At 37.4% G+C, this 17736-nt stretch overlaps 1 protein-coding gene across 1 annotated transcript in view; it reads right to left on the bottom strand.

Moving 5' to 3' along the window:
- Window positions 1–1070, bottom strand: part of AP3B1 (adaptor related protein complex 3 subunit beta 1) — a 242378-nt gene extending 241308 nt beyond the window's left edge. The window contains exon 1 of the mRNA XM_045848192.1: window positions 802–1070. Within this exon, the coding sequence (XP_045704148.1) occupies window positions 802–929 (128 nt within the window). The 5' untranslated portion in view covers window positions 930–1070. The remainder of the gene's footprint in view (window positions 1–801) is intronic.
- Between the last annotated feature and the right edge of the window lie 16666 nt (window positions 1071–17736).

Raw genomic sequence — 17736 nt, 5'->3', positions numbered from 1 at the left:
GACAGCCTAACAAGTAACCATAGTGTTTAGTACTGAAAGATTAAAAATAAATGTAAAAATTATTACAATAATATATAAAGTTACTGTGATTCAGTAATTTTAAACTCTTCTCCCCAAATAAAACAATTTGGGACTGTTGACTTCCCATTTTTCGATGGTAATTAAATAAATTTTACTTTTTAAAAACAGAGTGTACATTTGTTTTTAGTAACACTAAATATTCTCTACTCATATGCTTATTATTGTTTGAGATGGGGGTTGTCTGTAATGCAAAAGAAACTGTTCCAGATCATTAAAGTCTGTGTAAACCAGTCTGTCCATTCATAAAGCGCCGGAACACTTCCTTGCTTCGGCGCTTCAACAGTGTCCGATGAGCAACACTCACACTCCAAATCTCCCTCTCAGCTCCCCACTCTTTCAGCCTATGTGTGAATTTCTCCAAGTTTGATCCAACAACCATTAAATGTGCTACAAGCGTTTGTTCAGATTTAAGATTTCCTGTGTCCCAGACCAACTCAATCAGAGTCTTTGGGGATGGAACTTAAGCTCTCCAAATGCCTCTTCCTTCACCAAAGTGTGAAGACCACTAGAGACCCCTGCACACCCTCTCCGCAACTCCCCAACAGCTCCCACTTACTCCCAGCTGACCCAACCCCACCCACCGGCAGGAAACGTTAACCCCCGGCCCCGGTGCAGTCTCCCCACCACCCCGCTCCTCTCCGGGAGCCCGAGCCCGGTGCCCGCTCCTCTGGGGTCCCCAGCTCCTCGGTCCCGTCCCCGCACCCCAAATCTCATCCTTACTTCTTCAAATCGCTGCTAAAGAGGCCGAAGGCACCGGAGGGGGAAATGGTTGAGGTCGCCTCCTGACCCAGCTCCGTCGCCTCCCCTCCCCCGGAATGTTCATTATAAGCGAAGCTGTTGCTGGTCATTGCTGCGGTGCTGGCAAGGGTCGGTGAAGCTCTGCGGGGTGTTCTCTCGGAGCTGCTCCCGGCCGTAGGACTCGGAACAAAACTAGTTCTCGTGCGGAGGGGCGCGCGCAGGCGCTTCCGGACTCGTCACGGTTCCTTTAGCCGACCAGGCGGTCCACCCCCTGCGCATGCCCAGTGCGCAAGACGGCCGGAGCCCACCGCTGGCCCCTCCAGGGCCGATCTGGATTTCCCTTCTCCGGGTTTTTGAGGCAGCTGAGAGTCACAGACCCTGCGGGTGTCCTAGGAAGACCCTGAGCTTGCAGAAGACTGGAGTCCGGTCTTTTGAAGTTTCATAAAAGGGAGGTACCTATTGTACCCATTTTGATCCGTTAAAGGAGGTTCCCAGAACCCCGACATCTCTTTGTTTGGCTCCTGCTGTAAACCAAAAGCTTTCAGATTTCTCCCGAAACGCCATTTAACACACCAGATCAACTTTCCTAAACACATCACGATCCCTTTCCCTTTTGGGGCTGGTTTCTCCCCACGCCGCACCACCCCCGCCCCCACCACGGCTCCCTCCAACCAGCGTGGCAGTGCTTCCACAGCCACCCCGCACAACCTTTATCCCATAGCTTTCCGCGTTTATGAAAACTCCCTCCCCGCTGCGTTTTGTAAGACCAGCGTGACTGATATCCAAGCATGAATTTTTTTAATACAAAAAAGGAGAGTTACAGACCTTCTAAATAAAATACTAAAGAAATATGAAATACAAACATCAAAATTACTCAGCTTTTACACAATAAAAGAATTTTAACGTTAAGAAACGTATTATACTTATATAACTATATATACACATAGATATTGTAAATTAATAACACTATCACCTTTCTGATTTAAAGAAATATTTAATAACCATGAAATACTCTTACTGTTTCTATGCCTATGTCAAAAGGTATATATGTTATGTTAAAATACCTCCACAAAATATACAAAGTAAAAGACACATGTTTAATAGTGAAACACTAAAGACATCCCACCTAAAGTCAGAAAAAGGACAAATATGCCTATAACACCATTATTATTGAACATTGTTTTATGGGTTCTAGTTAATGCAATAGAACAAGAAAAAAGGGGGTGAAAAAGAGAGAGGTTATAATATTTGTAGATATTATTGTCTTGTTGGACAACCTAAGAGAACATTATTAGAACTTTAAGTTGATTCAGCAGAATAGCCAGATTCAAAACCCAATAACACTTCTACACATTGATAATATCTAATTAGAAAAGGTAATTTTTAAAAGATCCCACAGTCACAACAGATAGGCTTTTAGAAATGTATAAAACCTAAGTGAAGAAAAGCCATATAATTTTATAGTTTAAAATCATCACTTAGAAAATTATAGGAAATTATATATTAATAAATCAGATCACTTAGGAAATTATATATTAATAAATGATACTAGGACAATTAATTAGTTAACTATGTGGCAAAAAATAAAGTTAGATCTCTGTATTACCATATTTTGCCATATATAATGTGCATCCATGTTTTTGGCCCAAACTTCCAGGAAAATAATCTTTCATTTTAATTTTTTAACTCAATTTTTATTTATCTATATTTAGATACCTGCCTTTTGTATTGTAAAGGAATGTTAGCATTTATTTTTTAATATATTACGGTACAACAAATTTTATGTAACAAATAATTACAAAACACAAGAACAGATGCAAGTTTTTCCAGGTACTACCCATGTATAATACACATCCTTATTTTTCCCTCAAAAACTTTGGCCAAAAAATGCTCATTGTACATGGCAAAATATGGTAGCTCCCAATGACTGCTGTAACAAATTTCCATAAATTTAGTAGCTTAAAACAGCAAAAATCTATTCTCATAAAATTCTAGAGTCAAAAAGTTTGAAATTAAGGTGCACAATATAAGATATGAGCAGGGCCGCTTTTTTCAGAACCTCTAGGGCAGAGGCAGTTCCTTGCCATTTCTTGCTTCTAGGGCCATATATTTGTATTCCTTGCATTCCTTGACTCTTGGCCCCTTTCTTCTGTCCTGTAAGACCAACAGCATAACATCTTTAAATCTCTGCTCTGTCTTCATATTGCTTAGCCCCAGTCTGTGTCAAACCTCCTCTGTCCCCCTCTTGTCAGGACACATGTGAATACATTTAGGGCCCACCCCAAATAATTTAGAGTAATCTTCCCATCTCAAAATCCTTAATTTAATTGCATCTACAAAGTCACTTTTGCCATATGTATTCACCTTTTCCAGGAATTAGGATGAATTAGGGTATAAATTGGAGGGGTGGTGGGAAGGTTATCATTCAGCCTTCCCACAATCTCTAACTCATACAATACCTATAGGAAAATTCCAGATCAATGAAAAGTAAACCACAAAACATGAATGAATTTCTGGAAAATATTTTTGGGTTTGAGGGGTCTGAATGTTGAGAACTGGGACAAAAAAGAAAAAACAACAACCTCTCAGCATAAATCTAGGCTAGAAACAATAAACAAATACTGGTAAAACAAGTTCTATATAAATAGTTTTAGCAGTCTTTACAATCAGAAAATGACTCTTCTTATGGTTTTTTATAGAATTTAAATTTTACAGGTTAGTGAAAAGAAAAACTTCAAATTTCACAATGTTTTCTGTATTCATTTGAATTTATTATTTTAAGGAATAAAGCTACTCCTATTTTAAAAAGATTTAAATTTGAATTATAAATAAAACAATAATATGATTTCTAATAAATATGAGTTTTTATTTGTTAAGTGACTCGGACACCAGCCCTCAGTGTCCTTGGCATTATGGATGAGATATGAGACAAATTCACATGGACTACCGAGTCCTGTGGAGGAAAAGGGACAGCATGGTTACTCTCTCAAGGGGAGAGTGCCCCGACCCTTGCCTTGACAGGTTTTTATTGGCTTTCAATTTGCCCAGGAATACAGGTAAAGCTCATTAATCATTGTCCTCAGTGAGGATCAAACAATAGATAGCATATGAAGAACTACGAGGGCTTATTCTGAGTCAGGGTCTGTTAGCTAAAGGGCTACAAAACTTTGGGAAACAAACTCATTTCCTGCTCGGACACTTATCATTTAATTCAGAGCATTCTTAGCAAAGCAGGTTTCACAGGAGTCTACATTTTCTTTCTTAGGCCTGATCACCCTGGGGAACCTGCCCTTTCCAACACAGGGCTGCACTGCCCTCTGTCATTGTTTCAGGCTTAAATCAGGCAGGGGAAGTAAGGCAGCCAAGAGATTAGGCGACTTCTTGAAGACAGAATGAGGATTCAGGCTATGTCAAAGCCAAGGGGCCAGGGTCCAACACCCCCTTTTGCTATAGTCCCCCAAGTCCTTCCTTGGGGCCTCCCCGTGACCATGCCTGTCTTAGTTCATTCCCCCTTGGGGAATCTTACCCATCATTGGCTAACCAATCAAGCTTTGGGGGCCAGTTATGGATGAAGTAAAAGGAGCAGAGGCAGCACTCCTGCCAGGGAGATAAGCTTTGTCTCCTTAGTGGCTTATGATCCGAAGGTTGTTCACTTAGCCTTAGCCATGGGTTGGTTACAGCTTCTGAAACCAGGCAGGGCGGTTCCCAATAGTTAAGCTCTTTAAAAATTTGATGCTCCAAATTAAGTAATTTATATGCACTTACCACACTCCTAATTAATCGGGCCCTCCTTTACATCTTTTGACTTCATTGTGACCCATTCCCCCAAGTTTACTACACTCCAGGGAATCTGGCCTTTCTGTTTCTTGATCCATCAAGTTTGTTATGACTTGAGAGACTTTACTTACTGAGCTCTCTGACAGCACCATTCTTCCAAAGGGTCTTCAGAGACCTGGCTCCTTCAACTTTATTGAGGCTTTATTCTATTCATCTATTAACTCAAAATATCACCTATTCAGAGAGGTCTTGCCTGACACCCTATCTACTATAACACCTCTTCCTGATCCCCACCCCCAATGGCTACAGAATTGATCGGCTCAGTGAATCTGTTTAGGTAGCTATGGGTCACTCTCTCATACATATTCCTCTGGAAGCTTTACAATTCATAAAAAAGGACAGTTTATCCAGATAAAGTGCAAAGTTTCTTTTGCCAAAAAACATGAGCGCCTGTGCCCTCCTGTTTAAAGAAACCCCATAGTTAATTATGTTGGCACATGAAGAACTCTTCTGTAACTGAATTTATGCAGTTCTCCAATTTACCACACATTTGTGGATTTTCATACTTTGGGTTTTCTAAAATGGTACACATCTGCAAATGTATGCCTTAAAAATGCCATGACCTCATTATCATATTTTATAAGGAAACTGATCTACAAAAATGCAATGTGGTTAACCCTTCATTAGATGTTTATCTGAACTGATGATTTAGGAATAAAGAGAGACTATATTACTAAATATGACAAAGGAAATATTTTAAGCCATTTTTATATAACTCTTTTATTTTATTAAGAATTTAGATGGCTTTGCCCTGGCCACTGGCTCAGTTGGTTGGAGCATCATCCTGTACACCAAAAAGCTACAGGTTTGCTTCCCAGTCAGGGCACACACCTGGGTTGTGGGTTTGATCTCCAGTTGGGGCATATTTGGGAGACAGCCGATTGATGATGTTTCTCTCTCACATCAATGTTTCTCTCTCTCTCTCTCCCCTACTTCCTCTCTTTCTATAATCAATAAACATATCCTTGGGTGAGAATTTTTTTTAAATAAGATTTTAGATAGCCTTTATCTCAGAAGGAAAGGCTGGAGTTATACAAAATGATAGTATTGTTATACTTTTTCCTCAAATTCCTAATATAAAACACTGAATATTCATTCAGTCCTGGGTTTTGAAAGCAGTTTATATAGCTAGGAATGTGCTTAGCAAAGCCAAGCACTACTGGAAATATCGTCTTTCATGTCCTCTCTAGCATCCTCATTTCACAGGTGAAAAAAAGACTGAGGAACTGGGCCTCAGAAACTTGTCCAAATTCACACAGCTAAGAAAGAGCAGAGCTGGTCTTTAAACTGAGGCCAAACTCTGGGGTCCACACTTGTAATTACTCTGCTGTACCGCCTCTTCACATACTCAGTACTATATCTTACAGGTTGTCTTATATCAATATATACAAAACTTATTTGCTCTTTTTTATAGTTGCATAGTATTCTACTTTATAACTGTATCATAACTCATTAAACAAGCCCTCTAATGATGGACTTCTGACTGTTTTTAATTTTTAGCTACCACAAGTTCTACTTTCATAAATAATTTGATGGTAATATGTTTTATACAGTAGTATATTGTTACTTATGATTCTCTGCAAGGCAAGTCTAAGACTATTAGAGGACCCTAAAGCGGCACCACCCCCCTTACTGCATCACTCCTCATAGATACAAAGGAGATTTACTAAGTCCAATGAGAGGAGAAAACAATTGTGAGCAAAGTGATAAAAGAAGTCACAGAGAAAACAGTAACATCTGAACTAGATCTTACAGTATGGAAAAGCTAATTTATGCAAGTAAATGAGATACATATAGGCTTCACAGTAATGAAAGAATTGGAGGCATTTTCACAGACATTAGGATAATAGAGTAATTCTATATTTTAAGTAAATGTAAAAGTCTTAAAGGCTTAAAATTGAACAATATAGCTTTTGAGGTTAATAGTTAAAGGATATCAAAAGGCAGGTCCTAAAATGGTCAGAAATAAATCTTCATGATACCATAAAAAACTTCCTGAATCACTGACACAGCACACTAATGCATTCAAATGTGCCTGTGCAGCTGGAGCAGATAGTGCCACAACAGTTGGTACAATCACAGATGGAATGATTATAATGGAAGTAAAAAAGCAAAAGGGGATAAAGCAAAACCAAATGGCCTTAAATTAGGTGGTAAATCACTCAATTTTAAATATTGTAGCTCAGAATTCAAACCAAGGACCCATGTTTGAGGAAACTAATGGAAAATTTGCCAGAAGTCATTCAGAAGGCACTGAAAAAGAACACTGCATGTATAATGAAAAAATATTTCAAGTCACTTTAAAATTCAATGTTAGCAGAATAGTTAAGGAAATCGCAGCACTACAATTTGAGGAAATGTGAGCCATTAAGTATTATTAACATGAATACTATTTTCTTAATCAGGACTCCTTGTTGTAAGCAAAAGAATCCCTGTTAAACCAACTTAGCCAAAGATAAAGGGGGAAAAAAGGGTGTGGAGATGAGACTAATTGACAAGGGTTGCATTGCCCTTACAGATGTGTAGATCTAAGGGCTCAAATGGTGCCTCCAGGATTTTCTCTCCCATCCCTCAGCTCTGCTTTCTGTCTGTGTTGACTTCATCTCTTGAACTGCAAACACACTGAGGACACGGCTTTAGAGAGCTTCAACTTTACAAAATCAGTTTAGCAACCCACATGACCAAGAGTGGTCTTTTCTAACAAATTCCCAGGAAAGGGTTCTGATTGGCCCAACTTGGGTTGTGTGCCTGTCACTGAGACTAATCATTATGGCTGTGGAGATGCATTATTATGACTGGTCAAGCCTGGCTCATTTGTCCACATCTTTGGCTGAGGGAAGTACCCTAGAATCAAATGATTGAAGTGAGGAAGGCATAGTTCTACAATGGACAAAGGGGTGCTGTTACAAGATCGGGGAGCAGGGATGCTAGGCAGACAGAGACAACAAATTTCCATGTCATATAGCAACACTGAAAATACCTATTACAAAATGTTAAGTAAAAATAATAGAATAAAAATCATAGCTACACCCTGGCTGGGTAGCTCAGTTGGTTTGAGTGTCATCCTGATATGCCAAGGTTGTGGGTCTGACCTTTGGTTAGGGCACACACAAGAATCAACCAATGAATGCAAAAATAAGTCTAACAACAAATTGACCTCTCTCTCTCTCTCGCGCTATCAAAACAATAAATTTTCAAAAATGTATCTATGCTATGATTATAACTACATAAAATTTTGAATTCATAGTGACCAGAAGTAAAGGAAAGTTAAGAAGTAAAGTAAGAACCACTGCCAAAATAAGAGGCAATAGTTTTCAAGCAGGTACAATTTTGCGCCCACGCCCCCTGCTGCCCGCCAGGGGACATTTGGCAATGTCTGGAGACATTTGTGGTTGTCACAAATGGAGGAGAGCTACTGGTATCAAATGAATGGAATCCAAGGATGCTGCTAAATATCCTACGATGCATAGGACAACAACCCTCCTCCCAAAAACAAAGAATTACCTAACACAGAATGTCAATAATGCTACCATTGAGAAACTGGCAGAAATGAAACAGAAAAAAATTTTTTTTCTTTAAAAAGATCTGTTGTTTGCTTAATAAAAGGAAGAATTAGAAAGGGAAGAAAGAAATGGAAAAGCCCCTGCTGGGGTGGCTCAGTCGGTGGAGTGTCATCTGTCCCACAAAACAAACGTTTACCGGTTCGATTCTTGGTGGGGGCATATGGCTGGGTTGCAGCTTCTGTCCCCAAATGATATTTCTCTCCCTCCCCCCTCTCTAAAAAAATACATAAAAGAAATGGAAAAGAAAGCAAATAAATGGGATGGATGGTGATCTCAGAGAAGATGATGAAAGAATTAGGGGCACAAGTATGTTGGAAATCAAGACACCTCATTTCTAGTCCCATCTCCACATTTAACTGTCAGTGTAGTTTGGCAAATCACAGACTCTTTGAGACTCAGCTTCCTCACTGAGTGATATAAGGAGTATAAGGAATATAAAGAATTGATCTAGTTAACTTGCCTCTGAGGTTCTTCCAGCTCAAAGATTCTACAACATTATCTTGGATAGTTAAGCAGACTCAGGAAAAAGATAATTCAGTTTTAATGATCTACATATTCCTGGCTACTTTAAAATCTTGGACTTCCTTGCTCTTATGGGCACATTATAGGATTTCTCCTTTTGTTAACATTTTTGGTATAAAATGTGTTATGTTGTTAGTCTAAAGAACTTTTAGACCAAACAGGCTTTTTCTCAGACATTGCCAACAGAAAAAAGTAACATACAGTCCATTTATCAATGCTCTTCTTTTCAAATTTTTAATTTTTTTTAGTAAGAAAGAACACATGACTGGACTCTGAAAAATTCTGTGTTATATGTCTAAAAAGGCAGGAGAATTGTGTTAGAATAAAAGGGACAAAAACCAAATGTAATATGTGAAATTTGATTGGATCCTGGATTTAAAAAATATATATATATAAAAGATATATTTTGAACACTTAGGGAAATTTGAGTATGAACTGTATATTAGATGACATTATTAAAATAATGTCATGTTTTAAGGTATTATAATAATATTGTGGTTATGTAAGATAAGATAAAGTCCTTATTTTTAGGAGATACATGCTGAAATATTTATGGGTAAAGTGTTGCCCTGGCTGGGTAGCTCATGCTGTGGTTTCAATCCCCAGTCAGGACACATCAAGAATTAACCAATGAATGCATAAATAAGTGGAACAACAAATCAATGTTTTTCTCTTTCTCTCTCCCTGCCTCTCTTTCTCTCTACAATCAATAAAAAGAAAGTGTCACAATACTGCAACTTACTTTCAAGTGGATCAGGAAGATAAAGTCTCCTTAAAACACAAATTAAAAATATATAAAAATACCTTTTTTATGCATGATATTTACATCACAGAAATGTTAAATAAGTTTTCACACATAAAACTGATCTAGAAACACATTAGAGGCATAGAGTCCATTACAATTGCAGCATGATGTGTTGGCCAGGTTGGTTTTGAGGGAAAGAAGGTGAGACTCTACTGATGTGCCATCTTAGTCAATGATATAGGATTTCTCTCAAGTCAAGGACATTGAAAACCTGCCCATTAGCATAGCAGCTAGAGCAGTAATGTGTTACAAGTGATAGTCACTACCATTTAGTTGCAGAGATGGGACTTGAACTCCTTTCCCAAGTCAACCAAATAAAATGCTCATAGAATTAGTGTTTTATCTTCTAGGGATCAATGGGTTTTATTCTCTCTGCAGAAAGATAACTAATGATGTCTACATTATCTTTCAAAACACATCTCATATCTTAGCAAAGGTAGGAGGTAGAACTTTGAGATACGAGTCCAATATTACTCCCATAAGTGTCCCCACCAAATGATTCTGATAAATCACAGGAGTAAATTATTTTAGACTGATGTTAACCAATCTATGTATCTCCATTTAGAGTACAAATTTCTCAAGAATAGTGACTGATATCTTACACTTCTTGATGTCTCTCTACCTACCACAGTGCCCTACAGATTCAGTAAATACTATTGGTGGGGGTTTTTTTTTTAAGGTTTTTATTTTTGGACAGAGGGGAAGGGAAGGAGAAAGAGAGGAAGAGAAACATCAATGTGTGGTTGCCTCTTGTGCACCCCCTGCTGGGGACCTGGCCTGCAACCCAGGCACATGCCCTGACTGGGTATTGAACTCCCAACCCTTTGGTTTGCAAGCCAGCACTCAATCCACTGAGCCACACTGTGGGCAGCCAGGGCCTGTGAGTGTTTCTTGCAATGGAAGTAAAAGAAACTGCTAAGTGTATGAACCCAGTGGAATTTTTGAAAGATAATAAAGTTCTTTAAATTGTTTGATATTGCCTGGGTAAGATTCTATTGTTTGAAGAGTTTAGCAAAGGTTATAAAATTTAATTAACTCAGAGAGAGTGAAGAATACTTGAGGAGATTTTATTTTCTCTTCATAATTGCAATCAATATGATAAAATCGTCCTCAAGCAGTCATTCCTGTCACATTAGCATATTCAGTTAGTTTGAATTCCCAGATGATATATTCTCTTGTAGTTTCATGTTTCTCGACTGTTAAGGTTAATAGAAAGGGCCCGCATTTATTAGAATAAAATTGTACTAAAAATATAATCTGACCCAATTAGTAAAAGAAGCTCTTGTCTGAGGTGAGTGGTAATTCCAGTTGTAGGCAGCAGAGGTAGTTGTTTTCACAGAAAACACGAGATACTAATTGCTCATATTTGAGTTTCTCTCCTAATTATAATTTTAAATGTGAAAATCTTATAAATTATTGATGTCAATTATTATAATTCTTCTTCTTTTTCTTCCAGCCCCTCTTTTTTTTTAGCAAGTATGTTTTGCTATACATGTCAATACTACCAATAATTTTTTATTTACTCAGTTCTTAACTCTCTAATTGGGTCCTCAATTACTATGACAAGCATAAATATCCTGGGTTGGACACTAACATAATTATACTACTATTAAAAAATGACTACTTTTTGTTGCTGCTGTAGGAGGATTTTAAATTAAATTTAGCAAATATTTATTAACTAATCATAATGTAAAAGTACTGTGGAGAGTAGTAGCATGGGAAAAATAAAAATGCACAAGTGTCTACTTTAGCACAAGAGGTTTAAAGCAAGGGGATAATGAATATAAGACACTTCCATTGAAAACTATTTCATTCCAAATCCTCTCATACGACCATCTTAGGACCGTAGTGACCTCAGATGAGACTAGTGTCAACATTCAAAAGGACAGGAGCAAATCCATGTTGACTCATTTGGCCCTATCTTTCTTCCCATTACTGTTGCTGCTAGAGCCGTTAGCTCTGTTTACTGCATAATGTCTGGGACTCTGGGTTCCTGAACTGCTCTCAACTTCAGTATCACCAACAGTAAAATGAAGACAATTATGAATTTTAGAGGATTATAGTGGTGGCCAAATGAAATATGGATGTGAAAGTATCTCTATAGCATCTGTCACCTGTAGGCCCTCAATAAATACTAGTTCTTTTTCTCTTTCTCAGTGTCTCCCTGTGACACATGAACCCAGTTGGAATATCTAGGCGCTCGGAACCACAAGGGAGTATGGCAACGATAAATGAGAATACTGGGCTGTGGCCAGTGATAATACTGTTGAGACGCTGGCTTCAAAATTTCTATGCAGGATAATTTTCTTCTATTCAATTTGTGTTCATTCCCCCTGCTCTCCTTACTCCTCAACTCCTACTGCCCCTCTGAGAGCCTCAAAAAACATCCCAAGGCTCATCTCCAACTGGGTACCCTAGTTTCATAAATTTCTGCTGTTAAAAAAAATAAGTTGGAGATAAAACACAGCAAAGCACATAAATGTTGATAAAACAATAATAATTTAGATGGTACCCTGAAAATTAAGACAGGAATAATAGAAATTTAACATATTTCATTTTTCTGATATGTGAAAAACTAGGCAAGATTCCTAAGAGAGAATGAGAAACTCCAATCAGTTTAAGTATGGTAAAACTGATTTTTACCACTGTCAATGAGTCCACAAGATAATGCCTTATACAACTGGAATGATTTGTTTTTACTACCCTGAAGCAGGTATGAGCGTGTGCTGTCATATATTTGAAGCCCTAGGCAAGTCAGTAAAAATGGCACATTGTTTTTACCTTCTTTAAACAGGGCACACATAAATAATTCAACAAAAATCCGGTGTCTGCTGCACTGATCATGCATTTAATTTAAAATAAATATAGAAAAATCCCTGGAATAGTATACAACATGAACGTTATATTGGGACTATATTGGAGAAAACCTTTGTTTGTCTTGATTAAAGAAATTCTACAAAAATTGAAGTAGCAAGTGCTAACATAACAATAACATTTTGGAATATGCTCACCAAAAATGTACTTTCCTGGAGTATTTCTATTCAGTCAATTTTTTTGTGTGTCTAACAAGGTAATACTTCACAGTAAAATATATATGACCTGATTTTTTTTCCTGAACTCAAGAGAATACAATGAAACCAGCAATTACTAGAATTCAACAATACTAAAATAGTTAAACAGCCGGAGCGGTATTGATTAAGTATTCATGAACATGTAATTTTGATGATAGTTTCACATTATTGAGTATACAGTTTAGTTTCCTGTCTAAAAGTTATTATTTCCAATTAGAAAGTCTCACTCCAAATATTTTTGTATTTTTCTTATATAGTAGCAAAAATTACCTGAAATGGCTGGAGGCAAAAACAGAATAACTCTCTGACCCCAGAAAGTCATAACATTTCAATATAATCTAATGAGTACAGTGAATCAGTAATGCAGAATCATTGTCGACTATTTTTGCTCTTCTCCCTGGCACTAGAGTGAAGAGCAGAGCATTTGTGGAATACTGAGTATTTCCAACAGGAGCCAAGGTAATTTAAATTTTTATTGCTACATTTAGTTCTTGGCTTTATACAAACCGAAAAAGAAGAAACCTCACAAAAAGTAATTTACTAAATCATGGTATAAACCAAACCATGAACAATCCAACTGCAATATTTGGCTTTCCTTGGGTTCTGTTTGTGTTGCTAAGACATTGGACAAGTCTAACTGACAAGCAATATTTTACCAAATGCAGTTCCAAATGCTTGCTTGGCAAGACTGAAATAGGAAGACAGAGCCTGAAGCCATCTCCTTATTTTGTAACTAAGATGCTTTGCTGCACTTACTTCCCTATTGCTATTAATTGCCCTTGGGATAATTAACATTGGTTCCAAATTTCCAATTCACAGGCTAATCAGTCTGGTAAGGCTCCAGTAAATCTGTTAGGCAATTTAGGTCATTGACCATAAAAAATTCTATGCCTCCTTAAAGGAGCAATCAGTGACCCAACAAGTTGGTCATCAGGGTAAAAAAACAACACCCCTCCCCAACAGTGGTTTTAAATATATCATAACCTTTTCTTTGCGTAGCTAAAATTTTACATTTGAATCCTATTCAATGAGCATGTAAAATACCAGAGAACATAATAAATCTATTATTTTAAAAATCACTTAAAATGTATTGCATTTTTTTTGCTATATATAACAGTTACTGTGCTGGACACAGTGAATATAAACCATAATAGCATCAGATAAATATTTACTGAGTGATTACCCTATGCCAAGCACTATTTTAAGTTCTCCTTCACATGAATCAGTCCAAGTAATATTTACCATGACCCTATAAGCATATAAGGTATGGTTCCTTCTCTTAGAGTTGGGCAAGAAAGGTCCCACTCTGTTCTTCATATGGTTGTGCCACTCTCTGCAGGACAAGGCAAGGTGCTCACCTCGAACTTGCCACCTCCTTTCTTAACCACTTTGGATATGTGAGGCCTTGGCATTGCCAGACTAAATGGCCTGAGATCACTTCAGGGACTGTGTGACCCTTTCCCCTTTGTTTATCTTGCTTAGAGCAGACCATGCTACCTTTGTAGTACCTGTAAGTCCTTTGATAAGCTTTCAGAGTTTGTCACTCTCTTCTCTTTGATATACTTTCTTCACATGGCTTTTGGCCCACCATTCCCTCTTGGGTTTTCACTGAATGAACCTGCTTTATCTCATTTGCTATTTCCTCCTCGTACCACCAACATCCGAAATTTCAGGTACCTCAGTGCTCAGTCATCAATCTTTTTCTGTCTTTCCATTCCGTTACTAACAGGCCCTGTAAATATGGGCAGAGGGCTCTAATAAGTCTGTGTGTAGACAAACCAGAGTCCTGTTAGAAAGGCCACCAAAGGGAAGGGCTCAAAAACATAGCTGAGGAACACAGTTAAAGAAACTAGGTATATTTAGTCTGGAGGAGAAATGGCATTGGGTGATGTAATGATTGTATGTCTTTAAATGCTTCTTTTAAAGGCTTCAAGGTAGAAAGGGGATTAAGCTTTTTCTGCATGTCTGCTGTAGGGAGAATCAGGACAAGTGAGTGGGAGTTGGAGAGTGGAAGACGTCAGATAGATACAGAGCGTTCTGTTCATCATAGCAGGAATGGCTTGTCTGGACAAAGAAAAAATGCCCTGGCGCTCAGAGTAGGTGCTCACAGATCAGAGACGTGGAGTTGGGGAGAGGGGAGGGAGTAATCATTAGAGATCAGTTTCAAGCATTAGAAGGACAGTCAGACTATATAATGTTTGAGTCTTCTCTGGTTTGAGGAATCAAAGATTAATTCTTACCTTAATAAAAATAACCCTGACAGTCATCACAATTCCAGAAGAGAAAATTAAATCTGGCTTATGATAAGTTAAAACCAATGAAAATACAAAAGTTTTGTCATTGCTTTAACATTCACATTTTATTCTGTCCTCTTTCATTTTCAGAAATGAATTCATATGACGCAAATCTATAAAGGAGAGCAGTAGAGGTGAAAATATCACAGAAAAGGCAAGTAGCTTGACTAGTAAACTCATCGAGTTGAGACAAGTCTGAAAACTCATTATGATCTAAATTTCTCACCCACCTTAGTTTCTCCTCCCCTTTAAACTTTCTAATAGAAAAAGTTGAATTCACATTATTGGCAACTCCACTATTTGTCCTCACTTCAGTAAAAATAAATAAATTAGAGATACCTCCTTTTCCACATTTATTTTAATCTAAAATGTTGTGATCCCTCATGATTACCTTTCTGGTTTCTCAAAAAACCAAACCTTGAAAATCTCACACTTAAAGCCATAGGGAATATATCTATTTCTACATTATTTGGGCAGATAAATGGAAAAGGAATGGGTTTTGATTTAATACATGTTAAATTCTATAGACTATATATCAAAGGTGTTGCAGAAAAAGTAAATACAGCAATAAATTTCTATTTTATTTCGTATTTGAAGACTATTGTATTATTTGTTTATTAATAAAATTGGAAAAGAAAAAATTTAGAAACTCATCTGCTTTTATCAGTAGTGCATTTTTCTTTCCCTAGTGCAACAGTTTTGCTAACTCATTAAAGACAGAAAAAAAATTTGTTTAAAGTCCTCAAATCTCAAATAAATCACAGGTAAAATAACAGTGATTCATTGAGCACCCCTTGTGTGCCTGGTACTTTATATACATTATTTTCTATTATTAGAAAACTGCTTTTATTTACAGACCATGCTTAAAGAGTTTTAGTTACTACTTTTCCAAGGTCATGTAACTAATAAGTTGCAGGGCTCAGATTCAAAGTCTGGTTTCTGTTACCTCACCCAGCACTGTTACCTACTATGTTACACTCCCTATAAGGCATGATGTGGCAGAGGCTGTTTTTGCCTACCAAATATCCATTTTATCCCTCTTTCTTATTGTAACAGAACACTGAATTTTAACTGAGCACATTGCTCAGCCAAGGCTGCTTTTCAGCCTCCCTTGCAGCTAAGAATGAGCACGTGACTAGAAAATATATAAAATATGTAATCTATAAATAGAATTTTTTCTGGAACCTCTGTCTCCCTACCCCACCTTTGTTTTGAGAAATGTGGATGAGACGGCTAGAGCTTTAGCAGCCATTTCAACCCAGCTGATGACTTTGAGGGTGGGTGCCAAAGTTGGAGGTGGAAGAGAATATCCTAATGCTCCCTCCCTACATCGTGTAGACGTCTTGCCAGCTCTGGTTTGCCCACTCTCAACTGCTTTTACATGGTCAAGAAGTAAGCTTCCATTTCCTTGTAGCCAGATAATTTTACCTCTATTATGCATCTTATGTCATGCTTGGCATCATTTCATGAAATTAAATTTGAGTCTTGCTGCCTCCTTCACACTCTTGTGCCTCATCTCTAATCTCCTTCCTTTAAAATTTCACTTATAATCCAACTTGTCTACAAAGCCTTTGCAAACCACATTTCCTCTATGGTGAATCTCAAATAAGTTGACAGATATTATCATTGTTTTTAACTTTTTATTATGAACAATTTCTAACATGTACAAACTTAATATAATCAAGAACTTTTAAAATAAAGAGTGTTTCCTTATTAATTATTAGGGTTGATTTAGCTTCACAGACTGAGCTCCCCACATCTTTCCACATGCATCTTTCTGCAGCTCTGGGCTCATATTAAAAGGAGGCCTCTTCTAGATATTTAGAAATAGACAGTTTTAATCTATTTTGGAAATATACTATTGTCTTATGCATATATATATATATATATATATATATATATATATATATATGTATAGTGTGTGTGTGTGTATATATATATAATCAAATAGTTTCTACTATCCAGTTTAATGGTACCAAAAATGCTAGATGAAGTAAGATATTATGAAAATTGACCCTCATAAATCTAACTGGATGTGGATCAATCATGTCTGAATATGAGTACTATTTTGGAAAATGCTCATGTTGGTGAATAAGTAGAGGTAGCGTGATATTGTCAAGATACCACATGAATAAGAGTCAATGAAATGCTTCCAAACCCAAATGTGACCACTTCACTTTCCTGGGCCTTCATCCCCTCACCAATAAAACCAGAGAGCTGAACTTGGCCATACTACATTGTATGATTCTCGTTTGAATTTCTGCAAGCAGAGAAAAACATCCGTGATTCCAACTCCACTGATTCTACATTTACAAACCAGTATGGGTCACAAGATCTTGCTTGCAAAATGGAAGCTTCAGTTTAGCAAATTTCTAATGCTGTTTTCAGGTTTTGCATTATGTGGTTGCATCTACTTTTGTGTACATTAATGTTATTTTATAATTTAAGTCAAGAGAAGGTCATTGGTCTTGTAGAAGGACAGTTTGGGGATCTTATAGAAGAGACACTTAACACTGCCGTAGATAATGTTTGTGAGGTGTTTCCTCCCCCTTCTTGCTCTAAGAGCCTTTTCAAACATCACCTACTGCCGTTGTGTTAGTCTACAATGTAATTAGCCATCAGGATGGAGATGACATGGGGAGATCACTGAGTCTGATGCTGGGGAAACAGTGATAATTCTGGGTGACCAGCCCATGTCTTCATGGAGCTAGGGATCCTGAAGTTGTGAATAGCCTTCTGTGCACCTTGCTTTTTTTAAGTTAACATGTCTTAAAAATCTTTTCTTACCAGTGCATAGAGCTTTTCTCTTGTTTTTAAAGCTGTAC

Source organism: Phyllostomus hastatus, unplaced genomic scaffold (genome assembly GCF_019186645.2).
Source record: "Phyllostomus hastatus isolate PE091 unplaced genomic scaffold, TTU_PhHast_1.1 phas_contig_58, whole genome shotgun sequence".
In the NCBI taxonomy this organism is placed as follows: Eukaryota; Metazoa; Chordata; class Mammalia; order Chiroptera; family Phyllostomidae; genus Phyllostomus; species Phyllostomus hastatus.
Note: the sequence above shows the minus strand (reverse complement) of the source record. Positions and strands in the feature narration are given on the sequence as shown.